This window comes from Schistocerca americana, chromosome 8 (genome assembly GCF_021461395.2).
Source record: "Schistocerca americana isolate TAMUIC-IGC-003095 chromosome 8, iqSchAmer2.1, whole genome shotgun sequence".
Lineage (NCBI taxonomy): Eukaryota > Metazoa > Arthropoda > Insecta > Orthoptera > Acrididae > Schistocerca > Schistocerca americana.
Genome location: NC_060126.1, coordinates 291,150,692 through 291,178,012, shown reverse-complemented (window position 1 = coordinate 291,178,012; position 27,321 = coordinate 291,150,692). Strand labels below are relative to the sequence as shown.

The window sequence follows — 27,321 nt, the reverse complement described above, 5'->3', positions numbered from 1 at the left end:
TCTTAGCGAAAGTAGTTTGTCCTCCCAGATAGAAGTACCTGAATTTCCTTCAGTAATTGGAGCCCCTCTTTGTTGGTTTTGGTTTAGAAGGCCATCAGCCTTGCCTCCTACCTAGCCAGATTTATCCCTAATTTTCCCTGTCTTTTGTGCCTTTCTTCCCAGCTTTCTTGTGTTTTCCTGCCCTGGTGTTGTCTCTTTTGTTGCGATCATGGTCTGGTGTGGGGATTGGGATTGGTCAGCAGCAGTACCAGCTCCCCGTCAGGTGTAGCGCATCTGGAGCATCACCCACTCTCGCCTCTGCACCCCGCACCCCTCCTGTTCTTTACTCTTCCTGCTGTCTCGATGGTTCTTCTATCTCTTTGTTTGCCCATTTTCCTTTCCCATTGACTGGGCTATGCTGTTCCCTTAGTACCTTCCATCTTGGATCTTGGTACTGATGACCTTGCTGTTTGGTCCTCTCCCCCCCCCCCCCCCCCCTCCCCCAAATCAACCAATCCCAGCAGCCATTAGTAGCTCTTTTCTTGGTGGAATACCCCCTCTTTTTAGTCTGGACTTCGTGACTCATTGCTTCTGATACTGGTGGAAGATTCATCCAGGTAATTGGCCTAGTTCTCAGTTTTCTCCATGAAAGTGATACTTATTTTCAGTAAAAAGTTTTAATATACCTCCAGAGCAGGGGAAGGGTGGTTTGGGGCAGGGCATGTCATGTCATGCTGTATGCAAGGTCGGGCAGTTCACTGTTCATTTATCTCCATGAAGCATTTCAAAGGTTTAAACCTCCATCATCAGGTAGATTTACATTTGTTAATGCAACGTTTGTGTGTGTGTGTGTGTGTGTGTGTGTGTGTATGTGTGTGTGTGTGTGTGTGTGTGTTTTTTATGTTACAATTTTTGTGAAGAACTTATGGCACTATGTCTAGGTTCCTTTCACTGTCAGAACACATCACATGTATACTAGTAAACTTGTTGTTTCATTTAGTGTCAAAAACAGTCATGGTAAAGCCTAACCTAAAAATGTTTGCATTTAAAGTCTGAAGGTTCCTTAACTTGGCTATTCTTTCATCCCTCTTTTAGCCTATTTTAGCCTATTCACCTTGAGTGTTCTGAACGTCAACTAGAAGTCATTCTTGGCTCTATAACTGTCATAGCCCTTAATCAGGTTGGCTGGGTCAGATGCAGGTGGGATTTCTCTCGCCATGGATGACTCTTTGGCGCTGGAATGGCATTCCAGCATGTCCCAGGGATTTTTTGGTTGTTAACTCACCGGAATAAGTCAGCAGCAGAAACTTAAAATATTACATGTGTATTAAATCACAACTTAACTATAATTTGCCACTGTGTCGGTAACCTTCTTGTCGACTGTCTCGTGCTTATAGCTGCCAATAACCTCAGAGTTTTTACAGTGTATTGGACTGTGGTATAACTAAGATAAGTTAAGCTTTTTCAAATGACTGCCAGCAATCTCAGCGATCTAGTAACAGGGTTGTGTCTCGTGTTACATGTGTCTCAGTGAGATATAAATAATGTAAAGAGTGTTTGAACGTGACTGTCTATATAATACACTTCCATGAAATCTCATTTTTTCCATATTGTAATTTGTGCCACAGTTGCCATAAATTGCACATATGGCAGAAAGTTGGCAATCTTTCAAGCAAATACGTGAACATCATTCCCTTCATGTCCCCATTGCCCCTGGTGCTTTATATCTTTTGCTCTCTCCCTGTCCCACACTATTGTCAGAACATAGATCAGCACTCAACTTGCAGCAGTTGAACCTCTTTTTTTAGGACTGGGGTCAGGAGGGACAGGAGAGGGGGGGGGGGGGGGGGCAGTGGCAATGTGTTTTGTTGAAGAAATACCATCCAGCACTTAAAATTTTTGAAGTTATGTGGGAGAGAACTTGCCTGCAGATCAGTATACTTCTTCATAAATTGTTTCTCAGCTGTGACGTAAGTATTCCCTTCAGTGTCTCAGTTTTACTCCTACATATTTTCATCATCAGAAAATGTTCACGGCGGATGTCACTAACTCCAGATGAATTACCCGTGGACCAAGGGGCTGTTGACAAACATGTTTATTTCCTTAACCACCAACCACCCATCTCAAAGGAAAGCTATCCATAGGTTGGTCTCTGATATTGTCAAAACCTGGCATAGTGAAAGAAGGGTGAAAATAAAGGGGCACCTATTTTGGCTTAGGTGCCATCACTCAATAGTTTCTGAGAAAATGATGCTAAAAATTTCAATGCCATTTAAATCAGCCATCCTGCACAGGGTGTATGCAAGTAAATTATATGGTGCCGTAGGTGGCTAGGAGCACAGGTTCGAAATTTTGCCCCCATGTCGTAAGCAGTTGTCATTTTTGGAAGAATGTGATATCAGTATTTTTTGTCACATCGTGAAATTCAATGGAATTGTTGACAAAAGTAGTAAGCTTTTTGGATGTTATTAAAATGACTTTTATTGTTGCATTTTCCATGGATTGACATGTCATAGAAAACTGTTGCCAACAATATCTGCTTGTCCTTTAAGTCAGTGTCAAATTTGGTCTTGGGTCCAACAAGACTTACACCAATTAATGGAATGGCAACAGAATGTGTACACAACAGCCACAAAATCAGGAGAACTTGCAACAGAAACCTGTCATCAGTTTTTGGACAAAGTTTTGTGACCTTAAATAAAAATAGAGCCATTTCTGTATTTTGTTGACTCGTGAGGTGTGCAAAGCAAACATCCCATATACGATGGCCTGTTTGCTGATGAAATGTACCAACATTTTCATCAAAGCTAATCCGTCAACGTGAATGCTTTTATGTTGACCACGTGACATATACTGTTACTGACAGGTGAAGAATGGCATTCACCAATCACAGAAGTGCCCTATTTACATCACACAGTAGAGGGAAATCAGAAGTATGGGTGATTCATAATCAGTTGCAGGCTGCAGTTTTCGAGAAAATGCTTTGATATGTGTTGTTTACCACGAAATAACTGCCGGATCACAAGTTATTTAGCTACATTAACAAGAATGTTTTCCTATTTAAATTCACGTTAAAAAATTGTGACTGTGGCATATGTGACATGCTAAGTCACATAAAGTGCTCTGAATTTTTATGCTTTGAATGTTTTTTGTGACAGATATCACCATGGGGAATGCACTGGTTTTTCTGAACCATAAAAGTAAAAATCAAAGAAAAAGTGAAATACTAGAATTTGTATGTCTTTCATGTTCAGCTGTAAGATTTGTGATAAAAATCTATTTTTAATAAGATTTACAATTGTTCATTTCTTTTGTTAGTAGTCATAATTACATTGTATTTCACAAGGTCACAAAAATATTGATGTCATTTACCTGGGAAACACAAAAGGGAGAAAAAAAATTAGCTACTTATTTTTTAAAGGGCCTTCAACTCCCAAAATCTAAACAGTGACTGGGTTTCTACCCGGGACCCAGGCCATTTGTGATTTCTTGTCAAACACATAACTCGAAGACCCCGGATTTACCTAGGCAATGCGCTCCCATCTCAAGTGGATACACACTCTGCTAGCAGACTGCTGGGATAGTGTGGAAACTTAGAACAGTGTTTGCTCAGGAATTCTTAAGGGTTTGCATCTGAACCTTATTTTCATCCTTCTTTCACCCTGCCAAGTTTGGACTGTACCACACACACACACACACACACACACACACACACACACACACACACACACACACCTGGCAGGTTCCCCTTGTTAGCGGTATGGAACACAGAATGAAGTCACAGCCACAACCAGTGTAACCCCCAAGACGCTCACAGTGGTTTCGTGAGTTTTTGCGTGGCGCCCATGGGGCCCCTAGCTATTGCAGCCCATTCTTCCTTCCCATGCTGCAGTTCCTTCCCCATGTCCCTCACTCACCATCCTTGCTCCTTCCCCCCTGCCTCCTCCTTCCCCTCTCTTGGTGTCCTTACTTATGTCGACCTGGCTATTTGCCTGCCTTCCTGTATTCCTTGCAGTTTTGTTCCCCATGCCTTTTATTTTTCTCCTTCCTTTTTGGTGTTTTTGGCTTCCCTTTGGAATTTGTAGTCCACTTCCAAATTTTCTCTCCATAATGAGAGCAATTTGAGGAAGAACTCCCTCCGTAGTATCTATGGCATGGATTCCTCTCCCCTCATTCCTTCTGCACCGTAGACCGCTTCGACCCGCTTTGTCACTAGTTTGTTAGCCAATGAGTGTGATGATGCTAGTATGTACCCATCTGGCTGAGTGCCCTGACAATGCAATGATGGTGCTTCTGACACCTGAATTGTTGCTTCCCCATGTACGCCTAGGGTGGTTGCTTGTCATTCTGGAGCATTGGTACTCCTGGCAACAGCTGCCATGGCACACACGGGGAGGGGGGGGGGGGGATGTATAAGGATGGATGCTTTGTGTGTGCAATGTATCAAGCTCCAAAAATCTGGCCATTCTTTTATGGCCGTCTCTTTGGTTGCTAACTAAAACACCCTGCTAAACCCCCAGGACAGGACAGGTAGTTGGAATTGTGGAAAGAGGCCAAAATGAGCGGCTGTCAGTTACACTCAAACACACACATTTTATTTGTTTGACCAAACATTACAGTACAAATTCTTGAACTTAGTTATCGGCTGAATACGGCACACTGTCTTATGCCTTAAGGGCACAACCACTTAAAATTCAGACGCCAAAAGGAATATTTAGAAGGCAGAAGGCCTCACGTTAACTAAGTTCTATAATTTGGCTGAAGGCCCAAGAATCTAACACTTGAAAAACGACAACCTTAATTTAAAGATTGCCGAAGGCCGTTGGCTTAAGACTCAAGGTAAAAAAAAGAGGCAGAAGGCGCTATCTTCAATTAGGCTGAAGGCCCCAAACAGTCTGATGCTCGAAAGACAAAGATCCTTAATGTAAAAACAGCTGAAGACCCCATGACTTAAAACTCAAGGTAAAATAAATTTAAACAACAAAGCCTCATCTTAAATTAGGCTGATGGCCCCAAACAAACTAACACTTTAAAAGCAAGAAACTTTAATTTCAAAGCGGGTGAAGGCCCATGACTTAAAGCACCACTGAAAACAATTCAACTTTAATTCAAAACCATCGGCTATGAGCCATACAAATACACACACAAAAAAAAAAAGGCAGTGCAGCTAGCGGTGCTCAGAAGTTTCAGGGGTCGGCCAGCATTTGAACTACTAACATTCACTTAGGTGAGACAGGCAGTCGACCCAACCATTCTTGATCCGACAACAACCCAACCAACAGACAGTCAATGGATCCACTGACAAGTTAACTTGTGCTCCACTCAACCAGCACACAACCGGAAGTTCAATGCAAAACGTGAAACGCATGGATGCCCACAACCAAGCATACAGTAAGCTGTCGAACTACACACCGTGCTGGACAGCGAAAACATGCTGAGGAAAGGACTGTGTCTAAATTTACGTCAATAGCCAGGGCAGGTAACCGGAACGTTAACAGTCACAAGGCAGAAAATTCCGCTGGTGCACATCAATTGCAAATAACCAAATACAGTTAGACTCCACCGGACGGTGGCTGAACTTTTGCCAACTCAAACACAAACGTTGTTGCTCGCAGGAATGTCCCAACAGCCAACAACGAGAACCAAATGGCACAATGTGAACAGTCTTGACTTGGTGGTAAATTAAATCCAAACTCAACTTTCGTGTCCAGGGTTGGTGAGCCATGGACCTCGTAGCAATGGGAACAGCCCCAAACACTCACACTCCATAGAGACCACCGGCATTCCCAGCCAAACTATGCCCCGCAGAGATTTCCTCACTGCTCCACGCCATCCGACCGACTGCTACATCAGTGTGGAAGCAGCACTAAAATAACTGAGCAGTCAACATCACAAGCTACACACAGTTTCACGAACACTTGCACGAAGGACTAGACAATACTAATGGCAGCAGCTGTGCAATAACAATGACAAATCACGAGTCGGCACACGCAGGCAACCCATAAGCAGTCGCCGACCAGCATACACGTCGTCCAACAAGACGACCGACAGACGATCAAACAAGGTGGTCTGCACCCAAGTGATATGTATCGGCAACCATTGGGCGAGTCATGGCTTTCCATACCTCACTGCAGGCACGCCCTGACTGAACTTCTGCCATGTCCTAAGTCAAACACTGTCAGGTCCGAACTGCACTGCTAGCGCTTTCCAACTCACTGGCAGATCCTACTAACTCCAAACACACAACAACCGGGAAGTAATAACAGTCAGCAAAGATAATACGCCAGGGCTTATATCAATAAGTGCCGCTGCTGCCGCTCACGGGCAGGCAAGGCGCCAACTCGGTGACACCAGTAATTGAAATTAGCATAATGATGTGGTAGTACAGTAAAAACAGGATGTCAAATGAGATATGGCACGAACACGAGCTGCTTCTTACGACCCTACTACCTTCTGTTCCCTGACAACAATGTGGGAGGACAGCCAGCCCTGCCAGTTTCAAGTGAAAAACTTTCCCCACTACCTGATCTGTACCAGGGCAGGTGGTGACACTTTCGCTGCCTCATACTTCTGCTGTCCAATCCACAGCCCTTGGTGCTTGTGCTCATCTTGGTGAAGTCCTGATGTGCATTATACCTCACAAGTTATTGAATATGATTCAGGGAGTTATTTTTCATAGGGAACTCATCCGCCAAAGTGATGAGGGCCCCCAATCTCATTGTAGTATCCCAATCCCGTTCTCCTCCAGCTGTGCAACAAGCCACTAAATCCCTGGCTCTGGTGTGAAATCACCTGCTACACAACTGGTAGACTGGAATGGACAAAAGGAGTACTCCTGCAAAGACTTGTTATGTCCCTCCAGCAAATCTTCACTTGTCAACCGTAAAGGCTCTAAGAAATCAAAGAAACGAAACATTCTTCTCCTTCCCCAACTTGGTGATCTGCTTCAGTGGTTTCACTGCATGATGCCCTCACTCAGCCGACCTCCATTTCACTGGTGCGCACCACCTACCATTTTTCTCCCCTGGAATTTCAGGCTCACCCAGTGAGAATGGCAGCGCCTCTGTAGATCTCATGTAACAGGATCTTCCAGCCTCTGTTCGTGCCATATCTCGTTGGACATCCTGGCACTCGGCAGCCACCAAGGTAACTATCCTTCATTTGTTTCCTCCTCCCCAATCCCCGTTTGACTCTTCTCCAATGGAATTTTCACAGTATTAAATCCAACAGGGAGGAACCTACTGTTGGAATCAAGCATCCATTTGTTCTCCGCCTCCAAGAAACAAAATTGTGTTCTCACAACTGCTTTGACCTCTCGCATTTCCTTCCAGTCCACTTTGACCTTCTCCCCAAGGACAGCATTCCATTTCATGGGGAATTCATACTGCTCATCAGGATGATTTTCATAGCCAAACAATACCACTGAATGCTTGGCTGCATGCCATTGAGGTGCGAATTATCCTTCCTGTCTTCCAACATTCAGTGTCACCAGGGTAGACTTGGTCCAGTTTTGTGCTCAACTACCTCACCACTTTTTACTGCTTTGTGAGTTTAACGCACACCATCCACTTTGGGTCTCTCTATGTTGTAAATACCTGGCTTGCATAGGTCCAAGTCATCTATTTCTGCAAGAAATAGAAGTGGAGACCGAGAGAACAGCCATGAGACAAAGTGTCTCACATTAGAGACCAGATTTGACACAGCCCAGATCATGACTCGACTTCAGAAGATGGCCAGGCCGGGCGTGGACTGCGGTCAGAACACTGGCTACCAGAGAGGGCCAACGTAGCCGCATCTGGCGGGTGCGGATCGCAGACGGAACACACGAAGCGGCGCGGACCGATTATGGAGCGCCCAGCATGTAACAGAAGTGGAAATCATAGTAACAGTCATGAGACAGAGTACCCAACATCTCAGATTTGGTCTGACACACCTCAGATGACGACCACAACCGTTGAGGACGGCCAAAATGGGCGTGGTGGGCGGTCGGAACATCCGCGACTGGAGGGGTCCATTGAAGCCGAGTCTGGTGGTCGCGGACCACAGACGGAACACTCGACTCGGCATGGTCCGATTAGGGAACACCCAGCTCCTTCCAGGCATAAATACTGGACTCGGTCGATCCAAGGACCAGTCTCAGGTAGCACCTGAAGAAGACAGCGAGGCACACTGTTGAAATATTGTGCGAGAACAGTGCGAACATCCGGCTGGATTCCCGAATATCCAAGATGTCAACATTTCCATAGTTGTGATGACCAGCTAGAGTAACTCACGAACATTGTCCTTGATACCACAGAACATTCCAAACCTTGCACGTCATCTTTACTGTGCTGTTTCGTCAGCCGATGGTGAATTGAGATGTGCCTATACACAATTTGCATGCAGAGACGTGCTCTCCGTGTTTTTAAATGTTATCCTACAATGGCGAACTGTATTTTCTATAAACAGTTGCGTGCACAGTGTCTTCGCATTTTCCAGGACAACAAAAGACCTAGCTGTATTTCATTTATTCATTCTTTCAACAGTTTCACTCCCTCTTCCGCTGTGTGGGGGCAACCTCTGTCATCTCTGTAGCACCAAAGTCCATTCCCCTATTTCCGGCCTGACTGTAGCAGGTGATGTCATTTGTGGACCCTATACCTATCTCCAATGCCAATTTTGCAGAGTTTTTGAGCTCCATCCCCTATCACCCTGCCTTCCTCCCTTGGAAACAAGTGGAGGAGACTTGGGTGATACCCGTCTCCTCTCAAAATCATGAATGCTACAATGCTGCCTTTATTGTGCAGGAGCTAGATCTTGCTCTCACTTCATCCCTGTCATCTGCCCCAGAGCTGGCTGATGTTCACAGTCAGATGTTGCAGCATCTTTCTGTTGTGGGCAAGCACTTTTTTCTCCACACGTATAATCACATTTGGGCAGATGGCACATTTCCCAGACATTGGCACATAGCCACTGTCATACCCATACCCACACCTGGTAAGACCAAACACCTACCATCTTTCTACTGCCCCATTTCTCTCACCAGCTGTTTTTGCAAGGTGATGGAATGTACAATTTGTGGCTGGCTGGAATGCTGGCTCAACTCTCGCAATCTACTAACCGCTGCACATGGCGGATTTCGAGCCTGTGATTGTGCAGTTGACCATCTTGCCAATTTCCCAGCCCATGTAATGAACAGTTTCCTGTGGAAATATCAGACTCTGGTTGTGCTTTTTGATTTGGAAAATGCCTACAACACCTGCAGGAGAACTGGTATCCTCTGTACTGTCTCACATTGGGCTTCCAAGGCCACCTGCCTCTTTTCCTTCAGGAATTTTTTAAAAGACAAAGGTTTTAAGGTATGTGTGGTTCGACTTGTTGGACACCTTCATCCGGGAGAATGGAATGCCTCAAGACACCATCCTGAGCAGTTTCGTCTTTGCTATCGCCATTAACCCTATTATGGCCTGTCTCCCACCAGCAGCTGTGGCTCCCTTTTTGTCAACGACTTCATGATTTATTGCAGACCTCCATCAGCTTACCTCCTTGAGCAGCAGTTTCAGTGATATCGTGATTGTCCTTACTCGTGGAGTATCAGCAATGGCTTCTGCTTTTCCACTGACAAAACTGTTTGTATGAATTTCTGGTTGCAAAGTGGGTTTCTTCTACCATCTTTACATCTTAGACCTGTTGCTCTTCTGTTCGCTGAAACCATGAAATTTCGGGAGCTCATGCCTGATAGAAAACTTCCTTGGGATCCCATGTGTCTTACATGGCCACGCGATGTACCCGGTTTCTGTGTTCTACGTGTCCTAAGTGGTACTTCCTGGAGGAGCAGTTGGACCACCTTCCTCCCTTTGTACCATTCCTTTGTCTGTTTGAAACTACACTATGGGCTGTTTGTTTATTCATCTGCATGTCTGTCCATCTTACGCCATCTTAATATAAGCCACCATCGTGGTATCTATTTGGCCATTGGTGCCTTTTACACTAGCTCGGTTGATTTCCTGTATGCAGAAGCTGCTGAACTACTGCTAATGTTCCTCTCAGTAGATATGCATGCTGTTTGTCTGCCATGTACTGCCACCCAACCTATATTTCTTTTTTCACTGACTCCCATGACCGCCAGTAGAGGGTTTGCCCCTCTCCTCCGTTGCCTCCCGGCATTCACATTCAGATCCTACTCAGGCTCCTCCAGGAAGTACCACTTAGGACACATAGGAGACAGAGACCGGGTACATCGCATGGACATGTAAGACGTGGGATCCCAAGGAAGTTTTCTATCAAGCACGAGTTCCCAAAATTTCATGGTTTCAGTGAACAGAAGATCAACAGTTCCAAGATGTAAAGACAGTAGAAGAAATCCACTTTGCCACCAGAAATTCATACAAACAGTTTTGTCAGTGGAAAAGCAGAAGCCATTGCCAATACTCCATGAGTGAGGACAATAAAGGTATGCCACATTCCCTATGGATGTGTACCCTTCACCACCTTGGCTTTGTGGCAGCCTATGTTCATCTTGGACTTTAGTCACTGCCTAAGAAAACTACTCCAGATTTGATGTATTGCAATAAGTTTCTCGACCTCTGCACACAACTTAATGGCAGCATCTGACGGCTCTAAGACTGACTGTGGTGTCGGGTGTGCCTCCATCATTGACATCGACCACTTTCAGGATTGCTTCCAGAACACTGCTGAATATTTACGGCAGAGTTCTTTGCCCTCTATCAGGCCACCCATAACATCTGTGCGACACAGGCTTTTTAACTGTGTTTTATGCTCTGATTATCTGTGCCTTTCATAGCCTCTGTGTTCTATACACAGTCCATCCCTTAATGCAATGGGTCTAAGATAGCTTCCACTTACTCGCTGTTGAGGGAGTCACTGTGATGTTCATGTGGGTTCCTGGTCACATCAGTCTGACAGGAAATAAGGCTGCTGCCAGGGCTGCAGTCCCCCTACTTCAGTCCACTAGCTCTTCCCTCCCTTTGTACGATTGCACATTGCCGTCTGTCAGCAGGTGGTGTCACTTTGGCATCATCCATGATGTTCCCTTCATGGGAACAAGCTCTGGGGAATTACAACTCTCCCAGTGGCTTGGCCAACCTCATCTTGCCCCTCTCACCATGAGGAGAACATTTTAGCTAGGTTATGGACTGTGAATTGTCATTGTAGCCATTGCCATTTGTTAAGTGGCGATCCCAGCCACATTGTGGGCACTGTCATCAACCTTCAATGGTTCATCATGTCATGACCAGATGCCCTTTTTATTTTTACCACTCACATTCTAATGTGTGTTTGCTCTCTGAGTTATTGGCTGTTTTTGTTTGCTCTCTGAGTTATTGGCTGTTTTAGCGAACGCTGCACAGGCTGTCAATCTCATTTTAATTTGTATCTGTCGTAGCAATATGGTGAAGGATATTTAATCTTTGGTTCAGGACTGCCACTATCTCTACAGCGTATTTTTTTATCGACAAGTAAGTCCTTGTTCTTAGCTCACTTTCCTTCCGGTGATTATATACTTATATGGATGTGGTGTCTGTTCTTTCAGACATGTCAGAAAGAACAGATACCACATCCATATAAGTATATAGTTCTGGCAATACAGGCCATGACCTCCTCCTCCTGTGTGGATGCACACATATTACCCAAACTCTTACAGGACTTGGTAAGAATGTCTTCCACGAGTAATGAGTGTGTTGGGTAGGGACACTATGAATGTAGTGTGTGGACGTATAAGGTGAGAATGTGGGTCTCGTGGGAGGCATGCGCAAGATAGTCCCTGCAGTTGCACTATCCTCTGTGCTCTCGGTGGCTCAGATGGATAGAGCATCTGCCATGTAAGCAGGAGATCCCGGGTTCGAGTCCCGGTCGGGGCACACATTTTCACCTGTCCCCTTTGATATATATCAACATCCGTCAGCAGCTGAAGGTATTAATATATAATTATAATTCCGGTGATTAGGCTTAACACACAGTTACTGTAAAGTTCTTTTGATTCTTGGTGGTCCAAGGCTATGATGGGGGCACTTACGACCTTAGTTGTTTTTGCACCCTAACCAAAAAAAATTTAGGAAGTCCCAGTCAATCTGGAACAACAAGGTGTTCATTTCGTTTGACATGTGCGGAAAGTCCTTAAAAACAAACACATCAATGGCAGCGCCTCTATTCTGGCTTTTGGAAGATAGACCCTCCCAGAGAAAGTCAAGGTTGGGTGTTATTGTGGTGACCTATGAGGCGCTTTTGGTGCTTGCTGTGCTTGTGTATACGGCACATGTTTTCCCAATGTACAGCAGAACTTCTGTGTGGTGAATATTGACACCCATGATGGAAACCCCTTTGTTCCACCACCAGTGTGTATTAATTGTCACGACCATCACTCTCCGAGCTCACCAGAAGCCTGGTGTATAAGAAAGGCAAGAAGATAGAATGGTATAAGTCCTTTGATCATTTATCATACACTGAGGCTAATAGTAAATACGACTGAATTCATCCTGTGTCAATGACTTCTACTTTTACCTCTGTTACGTCCTCTCCCCTCTTCACTCTTTCTTACCCCAGTCCTGCCCCGTCTTCTCACCCCTCCCTTGTGGTTCCCATACCGTCCCCTCCGGGTGCCACTCCCCCTCCTCTGCCGAAGAAGTGGCACCTTTCTTCAGTGCCTACTGGTGAAGGGGCTCCCTCTTGGGGCCCCTTCCTCTGGCATCTGTCAGGCTGGAGGCCTGCCACCACAACTTGGCCACAGGACACACACAGTCTGTGTATCCCAAGGTCACTCACTCTTTTTCAGTTCCAGATCTTGCAGACGTGTGCTCTCCCTCTATGCTGTGCCCTCCTCAACCTAAGAAAGAGGAGGAGGAGGAGGAGGAAGAGAAGAAATTTAAGTCCCAGTAAGAGACCCCCACCCCCCTGGTGCCCTTGGAGGTGCCATCTCCCCATCGCAACCTGAGTCTGACTTCTTATTTATGGACGTCACCCTGTCCTTGTTGGTGATGGATGGTGACCCGGTGGCATTATTGGCTTCAGCCCATTCACCTCCCATTTGGATACCCACCCCACCCCACCCTTATTCAATGGAACTGTAATGGATTGATTTGATTTGTTTTGAACAGGGAAGCTAGAACAGCCTAGGTCTAACCCACCACTGCTCGCACTGAAACTGAGTTCATTGTGCGGTATTGCTCCCTGTATCTGTGTATCTAGTAAAGCCAGCCAATGCCCTTGAATAGCGCAAGGAGTCCCTTTACCAGTTTTTTTGTTAGACAAAATTTCTTCAGGTCTACTTGTCCCAATGCCATGCATTCGAAGATTAGGTGTTATGCATTTTCTTCACCCTCATCACAGATCCTACATTTAGGGTATTCTTCCAGTATACCCATTGTGTGTAGGTGTTGTTTGAAATTCCCATGGTCTGTCATCAGTCCCGTCATGAGTTTAATCTCTTTCCTGTTCAATCCCAGGATTATAGAACTTCTTTTAAAACATGGCTTGGGCATCATTACCTTACAATGTTTTTGTTTATGGACCTTGGTCCAATATTCTACATGCTGTTTCCTAAGCCAGTTCCATAGTTCTAGTTTGATCATAGCTTTGGTGATAGTCAGGACAGGTTCTGGTCCAATAAATGGAGTCATTGCCCCCCCCCCCCCCCCCCCCCCCCCCACCCTGGTCAGTCTGTCGGCTTGTTCATTGCCACAGATCCCTGAGTGGCCAGGGACCCACACTAGGTTTACCCTATTGCTTCCCCCTAGCTCCACTAGAGCCTTGTGGCATTCTGCAACAATCTTAGATCATGTTGCAGGAGCTGCCAATGATTTCCAGGCTGACTGGCTGTCTGAATAGATGTAGATGCTACAGTCATTGTAGCACATAAGCATATTCTCCTCCACACATGCCCTGATTGCAGTAATTTCAGCTTCAAATACAGAGGCCAGTTTTCCTACAGAAATGATGCCCTCCAGTCTTGGCTGAACCCCTTACACCCCTGCCCCAACTCCTTGGTCTGATATCGACCCATCAATGAACCAAACGATGTCCCCCGTACGGTGTCAAACTGTTTTCTCCCACTGCTCCCTGCTTCCAATTGTTATATTGTAAGGCTTGTTGAAGCAGTTGGGAGTTTGCATGCATTTCCCCAGCTGATCCTATACTTACGTCTCTCACTATGTTAGTGTGTGATTCTGGATATCCGAATGAGACCTAGTTTTTGCCAGTTTTGAGTCTGTGTGCCCCAGCTGCTACCACCATCTTGACCCAAAGGTGTAGTGGAGGCATGTCCAGCATGGCTTCCATTTCAGCGGTTGGTGTGCTGCTAATTCTGTCTGCTATGACTAATCAGGCCAGTCCCTGCACCTTAGCAAGCTCCTTAGCTGCAACCTGCTGTTCTACCTTCTTCCACCACACTACAGCCCCTTAGGAAATCCTAGGTCTAACCACTGTGGTGTATATCCAGTACACATACCATTGGGGTTCAGGCCCCAGTTTTTGCCACAAGCCCTTCTGGTACTCAATAGAGTACTTTTTGCCTTGGAGCAGGTGCCCTTAATGTGTAGGGTCCATGTTAGTTTCTCATGTAAGGTTACCCCTAGATATTTCACTATCCCCTTCACAGATAGAGTTTCATTGAAGAGCTTTAGATTCCAACTTGAATGTTGGTTATGCTTCTTCATGAATGGTACCACAACAGTCTTCTTAAGATTAACCCTTTGATCCTGTTTAATGCACCAGTCTTGCACAATGCCCAACACACCGTGTGCCATATTTCTAACTGTATCAGTAAATTTGCCGAGTGTAACTATGACAAGGTCACCTGTGTATCCTTGGCAAAAGCATTGTCTGGAATTTAGTTCCTCGATGAGTTCGTTCACCACTATATTCCACAATAAATGGGACAGAACTCCTCCTTGTGGGCAACCTCTAGTGGTGTTAATTACTATCTTTTCATTCATCATGGTAGCCTCTACCTTCCTTCCACTAAGCATGGCCCTGTTCCACCTATATATTGTGGTCCCTAGGTCTCTCTGCTGCCCTTACCATGGAATTGAAGGTCACGTTACTGCAGGCCCCTTCGATATCCAGGAAGATACAGAGGGCTATTTCTTGGAAGTGAAGTGCTTTCTCCACCCTTACAACGAGTTGACGGAGAGCTGTCTCACATGATTTAGCTGGTTGATTAGCATGTTGGTTTGAATGTAGAGGGGTCCCAATTAGCCTCCTCTCCCCAATGTACACATTAACCAGTTTTTCCAATGTTTCAAGAATGGACAGTTGTATCTTCAAGTGCCTGAGAACCATTGTCTCTCCAGGATCACATTCTGGTCTATGTTGTCCAGCAGAGCATATTGAGGAAAGTGAGTTTTGAGAAGCAGTTCCAGAATCTTGTGTGCTGTCTTTGTATATTCCCCATCCTCCTTTCTCAATGTACCTCCTGGATTGGTAGGTACTCCAGTGAGGATTCTGTGAAGTTTGGCTTGAGCAGCCGTGCTCTCCACATCCTCACAGAAAGCCTTCCAGGACGCCTCCTTTGCTTATTTAATTGCAAGGTTTTAGTTGACAAGGGCCTCAAGATATTTTGCCCATTGTCTCCAAAGGTTAAACAGTCTTCATACCTGTTTTCTTTGTGTTTCCAAGTTATTATTCCACCAAGGCACACTCCTGTTTGTGCACTTCTTGGTGTTTGTGTAGTTGTCCTGATATGAGGTCACTATGGCAGAAGTAACAGACTCCATTACTTCCTCAAACTCTACTGGATTCCTTATCGAGGTTTTAATTTCCGATAAGCTTAACTCTAGGTCCCTTCCTATATGTCTCCCGGTCTGTTTTCCTGGTATTCCTATAGGTCATGGTCTGTCTGATTCCCATTTCAACCTTGAATTTAATGTACATGTGGTCTGATGAGGATGGTTCTAACGCCACATGCCATTGTTTGATATGGCTGCCCATCATCATGGGACCAAAAGGTATGTCAATTACGTCTTCCCATCTGCTATTCCTGACTGTAGGTTCATTGTCCCTATTCAGGACCTCCAAGTTGTTAGCTAGAAGAAATTCAAGGAGGTACTCACGTCTACTGTTGGTGTCCTTGCTCCTCACATTGCTGCATTCTGATGGTCACTAGTTCCCTACAGCAGAAATCCATCATTGGTATGGAAGAAATTCCATTTCTTACATAGATGCATGTTCTGGAGTTCCTTAGATTTCTAGCATAAATCAGCTTACCTCCCTTGCCACCAAGGCCAGATATGCCCCCTTTACATAAGTAGGGTTCTTGTATCGGGGCCATGTACACTTCCTGCCTCCCCAGGCAGTGGCTCAGGGCAGCTGAGGCCCCTTTACTGTGCTGAAGATTAATCTGCATCACCCTCAGTCTCCATCTTGCTGCCATCATTGTCCTTGAGGTCTTTGATAACCCTGACTGTGACCTGCGAGAACCCTAAAAACAATTTCAAGCCTTGCTCTTGAATCGCCTTCAGGGACTTCTCTCCGACCTCCACCATCAGAGTTCATCCTTCCAGTACAAACTTTTGGTTGATCACTCTCCAGTCTTCTGTAACGAGACTTTCAGGCTCTGGACCCCTATTTTCTCAAACAATTTTAAGGGAGACATCCTTAAGGATCTTTGGTACCCATATTGATACCTTTGCAGTCTTAAGAAGTTCCACTGCCATCTTGAGCAGCAGCTTCGCATCTTCCCAAGGGGATATCTTAGGCACCTTGTCCTTAAACCTCTTCACCATGTGCACCCCCTCACAGACAAAAATGAGGGCACCACGCTCAGATAGACCCTCCTGAAGTTAAGTCCTAGACCAGCATCTCCCCCCCCCCCCCCCCCAATCTTTTCAAAGAGGGTCACCTGTAAAAGTTTCTCCTGCTGCGAGGTGATGGCTACCGGTGGATGGTGGCTACCAGTGGATAGCCTTTCTGGGTAACTGCCATCTTAAAAACCGAGACTGCAGTGCTATAGGTCTGTTTCCCTATTTCTTGCCTCGGTTATTTCTGGACTCGCATATCCAGGTGGGAGGGAGTTGTAGATTCCTCCCTTATCCTCTTGTTGCCTGTCTTCAACATTGTGGGGGTCTGCGTATTCCCTTCAACCTGAGAGAGTTTTTTCTTGAATGTCTTAGGTTCAAGCCCTTTTAATTCCCTGTTCCCTGAGTAGTTTCCTCCTCTGGGCCCCAGACAAGGCTTTAATCTTGATCTGGTCCAACTTCTCGGTTACAGTTCCACTTCTGGCTCAGGTCTAGGCCCTGATTCAGTAGTGGGAATGTCTTCCACCAGCCCTGACCCTGATTTTGGGTGTTTGAGGTCTGTTTGCCCCTCACTTTGTTTTAATTAGTCATGTCCGTCTTGGTGCCATGAGATTCGGGGATCTACACGGTCCACACCACAAATACTCTGTATGGTGTAAGGATTTACTCAGGGAGGTCGCTCAGTATTTCTGAGGCTCCGTTTGCGACACATCTTCCCGTATGCCATGCACCCCTCGGCATGGATTGCATCACACCTTCGGTTGGGAAAGGGAATTGGGTAAGGACTAGGAGCGGATAGGGAAGATGGTACGTTGTGGGACACTCTTAGTCTGATCCATCAGCTGAGGCCTTTCCGGCAGTAGGTCCTCTACCTTCATTCGGCATCAGCTTCACGCAGATATGCAAGCCTCTCCATCTGCACGGACAGTGCTTCGTTGAGGTGGTATCCCCCACCATTTGGTATATGCTGTGACACACAAAATCTCTTGTTGCCCAAAATTGGAATGACATCTGGTGCACTGCTGTTCTCAGTAATAAACTCTGCACAGTCAATGAGACTACTGCAGTGTGGCACTCTTCCAGCCAGTCCTCACCGGAAGAGTTCACACATCGGTCATGTTAGGCTCACCTATTGTTTTCTCTTGCATAATGAGTCACCCATACAATGTAATTGTGGAGCCAGACTGACAATGGTTGAACTGGTCCTTAGTTTCCTTCGTGGAAATGGTTTTATTTTCAGTTATATGATTTTGATTTACTCCTGGAGCAGGGGCAGGGTTATTGTGGTTGGGGCCTCTCTTCGTGTCTCCTGGGTCTGGTATCCATGACCACTTCCCCATGGAAAGACCGCTGTTTTATCCCTCTGTTTTTAAAATTTTTAGATTTGACCTGTCCTTTCATGCCTTCTGCTGTGTGTGTACTTTTAGCTTATTCGCTTTGTAGTTTGACGCCTCTGATTGGATCTGCCCACTTTCAGTGCACACCTGCATCTTACACATGTAACTACTGAGTCATGGGACTGATGACCTCGCTGTTTAGTCCCATAACCCCCCTCGGCAGGTCTTTTCTTAGTCCCACCTACTTTGTGCAGTTTTCTTCTATCTTCAGAAAGTCTATGGCACAGCTTGGTGCCATCACATCCTCCCTAGGCTCCTTGAGTGCTACGTCCCAATTTTTATTCACCAGTTGCTGTCCCATTGGTCGTTCTGAGTTGGGCTGGGACTGTTCTCAGCTTTCCCCAAGCACAGGAGAATGCCATTCCACAGGGCTCCATATTAAGTGTCCTTTTCTTCATCACTGTTGCTGGACTTGGTGCCTGTTGGACCATTGGTCAGCCCTGGATGATCTCTGTTTTTGGACTAACTGCCAATTGGTGGCCTCTGCAGAGTGACAGCTCTAGGGTACCATCCAGCATGATTCTGCATGGACACATTCGCACAGTTTTCAGTTCTCTCACCTTAAACTGAGGGTGGTGCGTTTCTGTCACTGCACTACAGTCCATCTCGATCAGGAGTTCTACCTTGATGCCAAACACTTGACTATGGTACCCCAGTTCTATTTCTTGGATCTTCTCTGTGACAACAAGCTTATTTGGTTGCCCCATATTCAGCTTCTGAAGGTTGGCTTTTTTTTCCGTAAACTCAGTGTCCATCACTTCCTTCCTCCTTAGGGAGTGGATTGTTAGACTTTTCTCTGCCTTTATTGGCATTAGTTCTGCCTCATCCAGACTATAGCTGTGAAGTTTATGGATCAGCTGCCCTTCTATGCTGCTTCTTTTGGATCCAGTTCACCATCGTGGTATGCGTTTTGCCAGTGGTGCCTTTCCCCCTAGCCCTCTCAATAGTCTTCTTGTTGACACGGGGATCCCTCCCCTTTAGATTTGGCACTCCCAGCTCATGCTTTCCTGTGACATCACTATCTATTCTTTCCCTGCTTACTCCTCCTATTCTTTCATGGCATTAGGCTGTCACCTGCCGCTGCCACCTTCAGATGGATTTACCAGTTGGTTTTTGCCTTGCTTCTCTCTGCTGTGACTTCCATCTGCCCTCATTTTCCTCTTCCCCACATTCTCTCTTGACCATCCCCCTCCAACCTGGTTGCTTCCACGACCCTGGATTCAGATGGATCTGTTCCAGGGTCCGAAAGCCTCCATCACTCCAATGGTATTCCGTTCCATTATTTGTTCTGCCTGCTCTTATGGAAGTTACAGGATGAAACTGGTTTTTACGACAGTGGCTCTAAATCTGCCGGTCTTGTGGTATATGCCATCGTGTTTTGATTGGCACTGGACACCATCTCTTGCCTGTTACATGTGGGGGTATTTACCATAAAACTGATGGTCATCTATCAGGCCCTCTGCTTTATTAAATGGTCCTACTTCACTCAAGTTTTGTTATGTACAGACTCAATGAGTAGCCTTCAGGCTATAGCTTGGTGTTTTTCCTGCCATCCCATGGTCTCTACCATTGACGACCTACTCATCGATCTTGGCGCTGCTGCTTGTATTGTTAATTTCCTTTGAGTTCCCGGCCATGTGGGTGTCCTGGGTAAGGAACTAGCCGATTGTCTGTGTCGGATGGCCATCTACTCCCCTTTCTCCATGATCCCTGTTGGATCGAATTTGTGGCTTTACATCAAATCCCTTTCTGCTCACTCAAGAACCAATTCTTGGGCAGCGGCAGGGAGGAGGGGGGGGGGGGCGCTACTGTCCTGTCTAATAAACTTCATGCATTCAAAGAGACTCCAATCATGTATGTGGTTTTCTTCCCTCCACTTCTTCTGGTGGAAACCTATCATCCTCTGCCATCTTCATATCCACCATACTATGTTGACACCCGGTTTTTTACTCTGCAATAAGTCGCCCTCCTTCGTACTTGAACGGCCCTCTCATAGTAATCCGTATTTTGCTGGACTGCCACCACCATTTGGCCTTTGTATTAAATACGCCTTCCCACCTTTCATATCCTGGATGTTAGCAGATGACCCTCACATTGTTAAATCTGTTCTTGAAATTCTTCGTGAAAATGGTTTGTTCTTCCAGGTTTAAGTACCTGGATTTTTCTTTGGAAATGGAGTTCCCCAGACAGTATTGGTTACGGATACCTTGGCTTTGCCTCCACACCGGCCAAATTCTCCCCCTCTTTTGCCTACATTTTGTCTGGTCTTTCATTCTGTTTTATTTCCCCTTTTTTTGTGCCTTTTTTCCTTATGTCTTGCCCTGTTCGATCATGATCATGGTGTGGTTCGAAGTTTGATAGGGATTGGTGGCAGTGCTGGTGCTCCAGTGCGCATAGCATCTCTGGATTGCCCCTGCTCTCGATGTTGTCTCTTTCACCCTCCCCTTCCTGTTCTTTACTCTTCCTGTTGTTGCAATATTCTTTTTACCTCTTTGTTTGCCCATTTCCCCTTCTCTTGACTGGGCTGTGCTGTTTGTGTAGTTCCTCCCTTGGTTTCTGCCACCTTATATCATGGGACAGATGACCTCCCTGTTTGGTCCATTCTCACAATCAACCAACCAACCAAGCAAATTAATCCATAGTTCACAGCATATCATGTGAGCAAAAGGTTAAGCTGATTTTCATACAAGCGATGATTTCTAAACCCAAACTGATTTGCACACATCAGCTTTTTGGTCTCAAGAAAATTTATCTTATTCAAACTGAGAATATGTTCAATGATGCTGCAGCAAACTAGTGTTTAGGATATTGGTCTTTACTTTTGTGGATCTGTTCTTGTACCCTTCTTATATACAGGAGTCACCTGCGGTTTTTTCCATTCATTTGGGGCTTTGCAGGGGATGAGAGATTCATGATAAATGTAAGTAGGTAAGGGGCCAATGCAGTAGAGTACTCTTTGTAAAACCACATTGGGATTCTTTCTGAGCATGGTGATTTGTTTTTCAGTTGCTCAATGTGGTGGAGTGTTATCGCTATGTCGGATTTGCCTTCAGTGTCTGGTTGACATGGCTCCCCCATCTTCGCCAACTTAAGCAAATGTTCTGGTCACACTGTAATTACTCTTCACTGCCTCAGTAACACCAGCTTGGCTGTAGACCACTCTACACTATTGTGGCATTACAAAGCTCTGGCCCTGTTCTGTCTTTAATATGAGTCTCACATAAGGCTTGGTATCACCTTCAGTATTGCGGATACTGGAGCTGATAAACCTTTTTTGGGTTTGCCTTGTGAATTAAGTTTTGGACTAGCCATGTGAACAGCCTACTCACAGAGGCTGGGGACCTCTGCTACAGATCAGCCAACAACTGCTGCTTAACTATGCAATACAAATTCTTTGCTTCACTGAGCATGCAAACTAACCTAATGTTTTTTTCTAGTAGGGAGATCCACTTCCCACTACTGCAGCCCAGGACTGGAGTCACAACCACAGTTCATATACAGTGTCTCTACTCTGAACTTGAATTTGCCTCACTGTCACTTCTTATCAGGAAGCAATTGCATGCACTCTGGATCTGTCTCTAGTATCCTTTGGACCAAAAGACTCTGTTGACTCCATGGTTTTTTGCTGACTATTCCTGGCTGTCCTTGAATTGCTGGGTTTGGAAGTAGTGTACACTAATGACTCCATAGTTGACAGATGAACTGGTTTTACCCATTCACATGCCAAGTGCAGTGAATTGTACTCCCTGCCAAATAAATTCAGCATATTCGCTGGAAATTGGTGGCCATCACCTGAGCCCTCAGTCAGATTCTTTCATATACTGAGACATTCTTAATCAACAGTGATTCCCTGAGTAGTCTTCAGGCTATTGACTTGTGGTATGCTTGACACCCATTGGTAGTGGCTATCCAAGATCGTGTTTCTGACCTCCATGAAGTCAGTCATTTTTGTCTGATCCCAGATCACATTGGGATCCCAGGGAATGTACATGCTGACCAGTTGGCTACTAGGATGCTGACTTTGGAAATGGGGGTACATGAGCAGGACCTTTAGTCATTTCTACACAATCAGTTGTTGATCAGTTGTTGAAGGCTTATAACAAGTATTGATGTGTCCTTGTTTCTGTGAACGAACTGCGAGCAATAGAGGGGATCACAACACTGTGACAGTCTTCCATTCATGCTTCTCACAGGAAATCTGCTGTGCTGTCAGCTTCACATTGGTCGCACATGGGGACCCATTGCCACATAATACAACGTGGGGATCCACCGCAATGTCAGTGTGGTGCTCATCTGATGATGATCCACATTCTACTGGACTACCCCAATTTGGTCGCCTTAGGGATGAAACCTTAAATTTGCTCACACATTACCTCTGGTGCTAGTAGGCAATGCCAAACCAGTTGACTTAGTTTTACAATTTACCTGTGAAGATGGTTTTTACTACTCTCTGTGAAGTGGGGCACATTGGCCTCATCACCTGCTTGAGGAATTGATGTGCTATGTCACTTGCCCTTGGTGGTCCAACCTGAGTCCTGCCCATCCCATCCTTCTGCTTCTTATTCTTTTCCATCTGTCATCAGTTTACTATCTCATCATTGTTCTCTTTCTGAAATATTGTCTTGTCCACATTGCTGATTTTCTTGTGGTAATGGAGGTAGAGGGAACAGCAATCAGATGCAGAGGTTGCAGCTCCAATTGCATAACATATCCCAGGGGCCTCAAGCTACTTTCTGGGTGGAGCAACTCACATTCGTCCTTGTACCCCTCTCTCACTTCTGTTTCCTTTTGTCTGTTGGTTTTATTGATTCTCGGTTACAATCTGGTTCACCCAGATTTATTTTCTGTGTCCTTCCTTGCTGAGGACTCTTCTTGGCTTGGCATGCAAGGGTTGGAGGGACTGTTGACCTCATAGTTTGATCTCTTTAATCCCATCAATCCAATAATCCAATCTTCCACTGCATCATATTCCTGCAGCAGGACAAGCTCACTCATGGCTCATTCTTATCCCATTCTCTTACCGCATTTCACTTCCCAACCTCAGCCACCCTTTCCTCTATCTTCACCTCTCCATCTCCATCCCCCTCTCCCCACTCCACCTTACACAACCTGTTACACAAGTCGCAGTACAATATTGCATCAGTGTAGCGGTATGCATATGCCACACATGTGTAGAAGGCATATAATGGATCTGTACAGAAAGTCATTTCATTGTGCATTTTCCTGCCCCCAGACTTCGTGATGGCTGTTGCTGTGACACTAGTCACTTCCTAAGCAGAAATACAGTACAGGTCAAAAGTTTTCGATCACCTATCACAACTATGGATTTGTGGTTAAAACAGGGATCATGATTTGACTATTCCATCGTGTCCCTGTTGTGACACTAAAAGACAATAAAAAAAGTATAAACATGTAAAAACTAAGTGCCCCTGTTGTGCATTTGACTAGTTGTTCACATAGAAGGGCATTGATGAGTATCCATAACAGGCCTCATTCCTTCAGCTGTATACTTGCATCAGTTTGCATTCATTTCCAGTATATTGTGTGCATCTAGCAGTGTGTGTGTGTGTGTGTGTGTGTGTGTGTGTGTGTGTGTGTGTGTGTGTTTGTGTTTGTGTTTGTGTTTGTGTGTGTGTTTGTGTTTGTGTGTGTGTGTGTGTGTGTGTGTGTGTGTGTGTGTGTGTATACCTGCTCAAGTTCATACCATATTACCTCCTCGTGCAACGAAAGCAGGAGACTGGAACTGAAAAACATGCCGTAATTGTAGCTCTGCATGAGGGAGGCTATTCTACTAGGACAATAGCAAAAAAAAGTTGGCATGTAAACTGGTTGGCATGCAAACTGATGCCAATGAAAGTGTTTCATGACCTGGAAGACCCTGAGTAACATCATACAGGAAAGATAAGTTCATTTATGTACAGAGTAAACATCAGAGGATTTGTACTGCATCTAAAATTTGCAAGGAAGTAAATAGTATGTGAGCAGCTGTAAACTCTGTCTCAGCATTACAATTCTGTTTTGTTTTAAACGAGTGCATAGTGGTCAAAAACATGTATCACATAAACAATAAGGTGAAAAGATTGCAATGGGTACGCAACACAAAAACTAGAGTGAACAGCAATGGCCCAAGGTGTTATTCATGGACAAATCTGTTTGAAGTATTTAAAAGCCATCGTCAAATATTTGTTCATAGACTTCGTGGAGAACATATGAAGAGTCAGTGTGTGATGTCGACTGTGAAGCATGGCGGAGGGTCGGTCTTGATATAGGGATGTTTTGCTGGTGATCTAGTGATAATTAATGGAATATTAAAGAAGTAAGGATATTACAGTATACTGACCAAGTGTAGTTCCATCTGGCAACACTTACTGGTCATGGGTTCATTCTGCAGTAGGAAAATGATCCGAAATATGCTTTTGAATTGTGCAGATGGTATGACAATACGAAATAGAAATGTGGCGAACTGACGAATATGATTTGACAAAGTCAGTCACCTGACTTGAATCGTATAGACCTCTTATGTTATGAACTTGACTGGGAATTCAGAAAACTGAGAAAGTCTAATGCAGAAGATTTGTGGAATAATTTCCAGATGTGTTGGACTCCAGTCTCTGCGAAAATACTACAAAATTGTTTCTCCAGAATGCCAAGAGTTTATGCAGCTGTTCATAGGTGGATACTTTGAAGAGACTACAATCTAAGCCATATTTTGTTGTACTTGCTGATAGAGAGATAAGGTATTTTGTTGGTCCATTTAGTTAGTACAATGTGTTTGTACATTGAAATAAAGTATGAAGTTTTTTATCATGGGTGATCAAAAACTTTTGACTTGTAGTGTATGTACATACCACATCCAACATATGTTGTAACTCTTGTTGTCACTGATGATATAGCATCTTTGTCACTGGTTCCCTCTTCAGCTGTTCAGTGTTACCTGACTGAAAAAGTTTGGGTCTGTTTCAAGATGTTACCGTCATTAGTCAGCCTACATTTTCTCAAAGTAATTTTCAGCGAACATATTTAGTGCAGTATTACATAAATCCATCTCAATGTCAGCTGGTAAGTTTAACTTTCTCTCCCTATTACCAGAGCAGGTTCCGGAGATATACATGCAACATGTTGTAAGCTTCCCCTGAAGTGTAATCAAACTGTCCACAGCAACCCTGGAGGCAGTGTGTCTGTAAAATAATCCAGTTAGAATGTTTATCACACATTTAATGCTTCCTGCACCTAGGTTATTTCACCTTTGCAATCTGTAATAACCACTCTAGATATTATGAAGGGTTTTTCTATGGCAATACCTGCACTACCATCATAGGTGTACTACTCTTAGTAACATCTCATGATCAATTCAGTTATAGGTAACTGCTGTTACAGAGTAACTGCTTCTGTCATCACAGGAAACTGAGTAATAATTCATTGCGTCCTGTGATAGGGATGTCATCAAATCACATACTGACTTTTTGGGCAACTGTCTAATGTGGGAAGGACAAGATGCACAATATTAGTACATTTGATGGATGTAAGGTAATGATGAGTAATTGAAGCAAGAGGTGTGTCATCTCAGAGGTCAAGCAAGAACAGGGCATTTCGCATACCATCATCTAAAACAATAATGTTTGCTAATTCATGATAAGTCATGTTGATGACAAGTCATAGTTGACTGTGGGTGATAGATGATAGTGGAAAATGAGCTATAGTGCAATTGATTATTCACTGATTCAGTACTAGAAAAAAGCGGCAGATTGGCCGTACTACCCAGACTGCTCATTTCTGTGGTGTACAGAAGCAATCGCCCCACTTGTATACCTCTTCCATCTGCATGTCGTGGGCCATAGAGAATAGAGCATGTGTAAGGACACTACAGTTGGATGACCAAAGTATGAGAATATATGGCCTGGATTCATCGTGCTGAAGTGTTGTCAAAGGTGTGTACAATACACACAGGCATGAACACAGACAATGTTCTGAAACACTCTTAAAAACTTCTGTGGCCTGCAGGGCTATCTATTCTCAATCCCTAGTGTGCCATCAAGCAAGCTGTACATGCATTTGAGCCCAGCTCTGGCTTTTCTCTGTGAGTACTGGTCGGTGATTGAGCTGTTGTGGATCAAGTTGGCTCTTTGAAGGTTTTGATGTCATGTGGAGTCCAAGCCACTATGTACTGCCCCTGTCATCAGAGCATTAGATAAGCATCAAGTGGATACCTCTAATTTTCTTGTTAATGGTTGTGTGTCATTCCTGAAATACTGTTGTTAGCCATTTGACACCCTCAGCTGGATAAAGGCCTCTTATAAACTTGTCTGTGCGTTAACATTTTTAGTTACAGAGACCAAGCGAGGTGGCTCAGTGGTTAGCACTCTGGACTCTCATTCGGGAGGACGATGGTTCAGTCCCACGTCCGGCCATCCTGATTTAGGTTTTCTGTGATTTCCCTAAATTACTTCACGCAAATACCAGGATGGTTCCTTTGAAAAGGGCATGGCCGACTTCCTTCCCCATCCTTCCCTAATCCGATGAGACCGATAACCTCACTGTCTGGTCTCCTCCCCCAAAACAACCCAACCTGTAGTTACAGGCATTAAAGTTTAGCCTGGAAGTCTTTTTAAAGTCTTACATGCACCTTTCATTAGGTTATTTTCTCAGTTTCTTCTAATTTCTTGGAGTTGTTCCAAGAACATCTTTCAGCTATCTGCAGTCCATTCAACTGGCTACCTGTCTGTTGAACTACACTTCATCTGGGGGTTGGTCTTAGTGACCCTTCAGTGTTCTCCATATGTCGCTATTATCTCTCTGCAGAGTCAGAATTTTTCATTTTAGTGCCATTTTAAATCACCTTATTTTCAGTGTTTTTAATTGTGATTTTAAATTGTTTTTATTTTTTGCTATTAACAGTTGGAATAAAATTTTAAATTGTTTTTATTTTTCAGTGATATAAAGGTGAAACTGAGTGGAAGATTAGTACCTGCTCACCGTCTTGTACTAGAAGCTCGAAGTGAACACTGGGGTTCGTTGTCTGACAGCTTAGGTAAACTGAGTACTTCATATATTACTTTCAAAATTCCCTGCACTAAAAAGAAATCTCTTCTGGAACCTTGCCTTTCAGCAAAGAAAAGAGTAATTATACTTGCTCTGAGAAAGCAGTAAATTTATTCTTTTTGAGTTAATATTAAAAAATGTTTTTTTATGGCTACATTGCAATTACTTAATGCTTATTC

At 44.6% G+C, this 27,321-nt stretch overlaps 1 protein-coding gene and 1 non-coding gene across 2 annotated transcripts in view; both read left to right on the top strand.

Annotated features, from left to right (window-relative positions):
• Positions 1–27,321, top strand: part of LOC124544678 (rabankyrin-5-like) — a 426,179-nt gene that overhangs the window by 32,810 nt on the left and 366,048 nt on the right. Inside the window, exon 3 of the mRNA XM_047123303.1 lies at positions 27,034–27,131. Coding sequence (XP_046979259.1) covers positions 27,034–27,131 — 98 coding nt within the window. The remainder of the gene's footprint in view (positions 1–27,033; positions 27,132–27,321) is intronic.
• On the top strand, positions 11,763–11,837 carry Trnat-ugu. The gene has a single exon. It is a non-coding gene; the product is annotated as a tRNA-Thr (tRNA).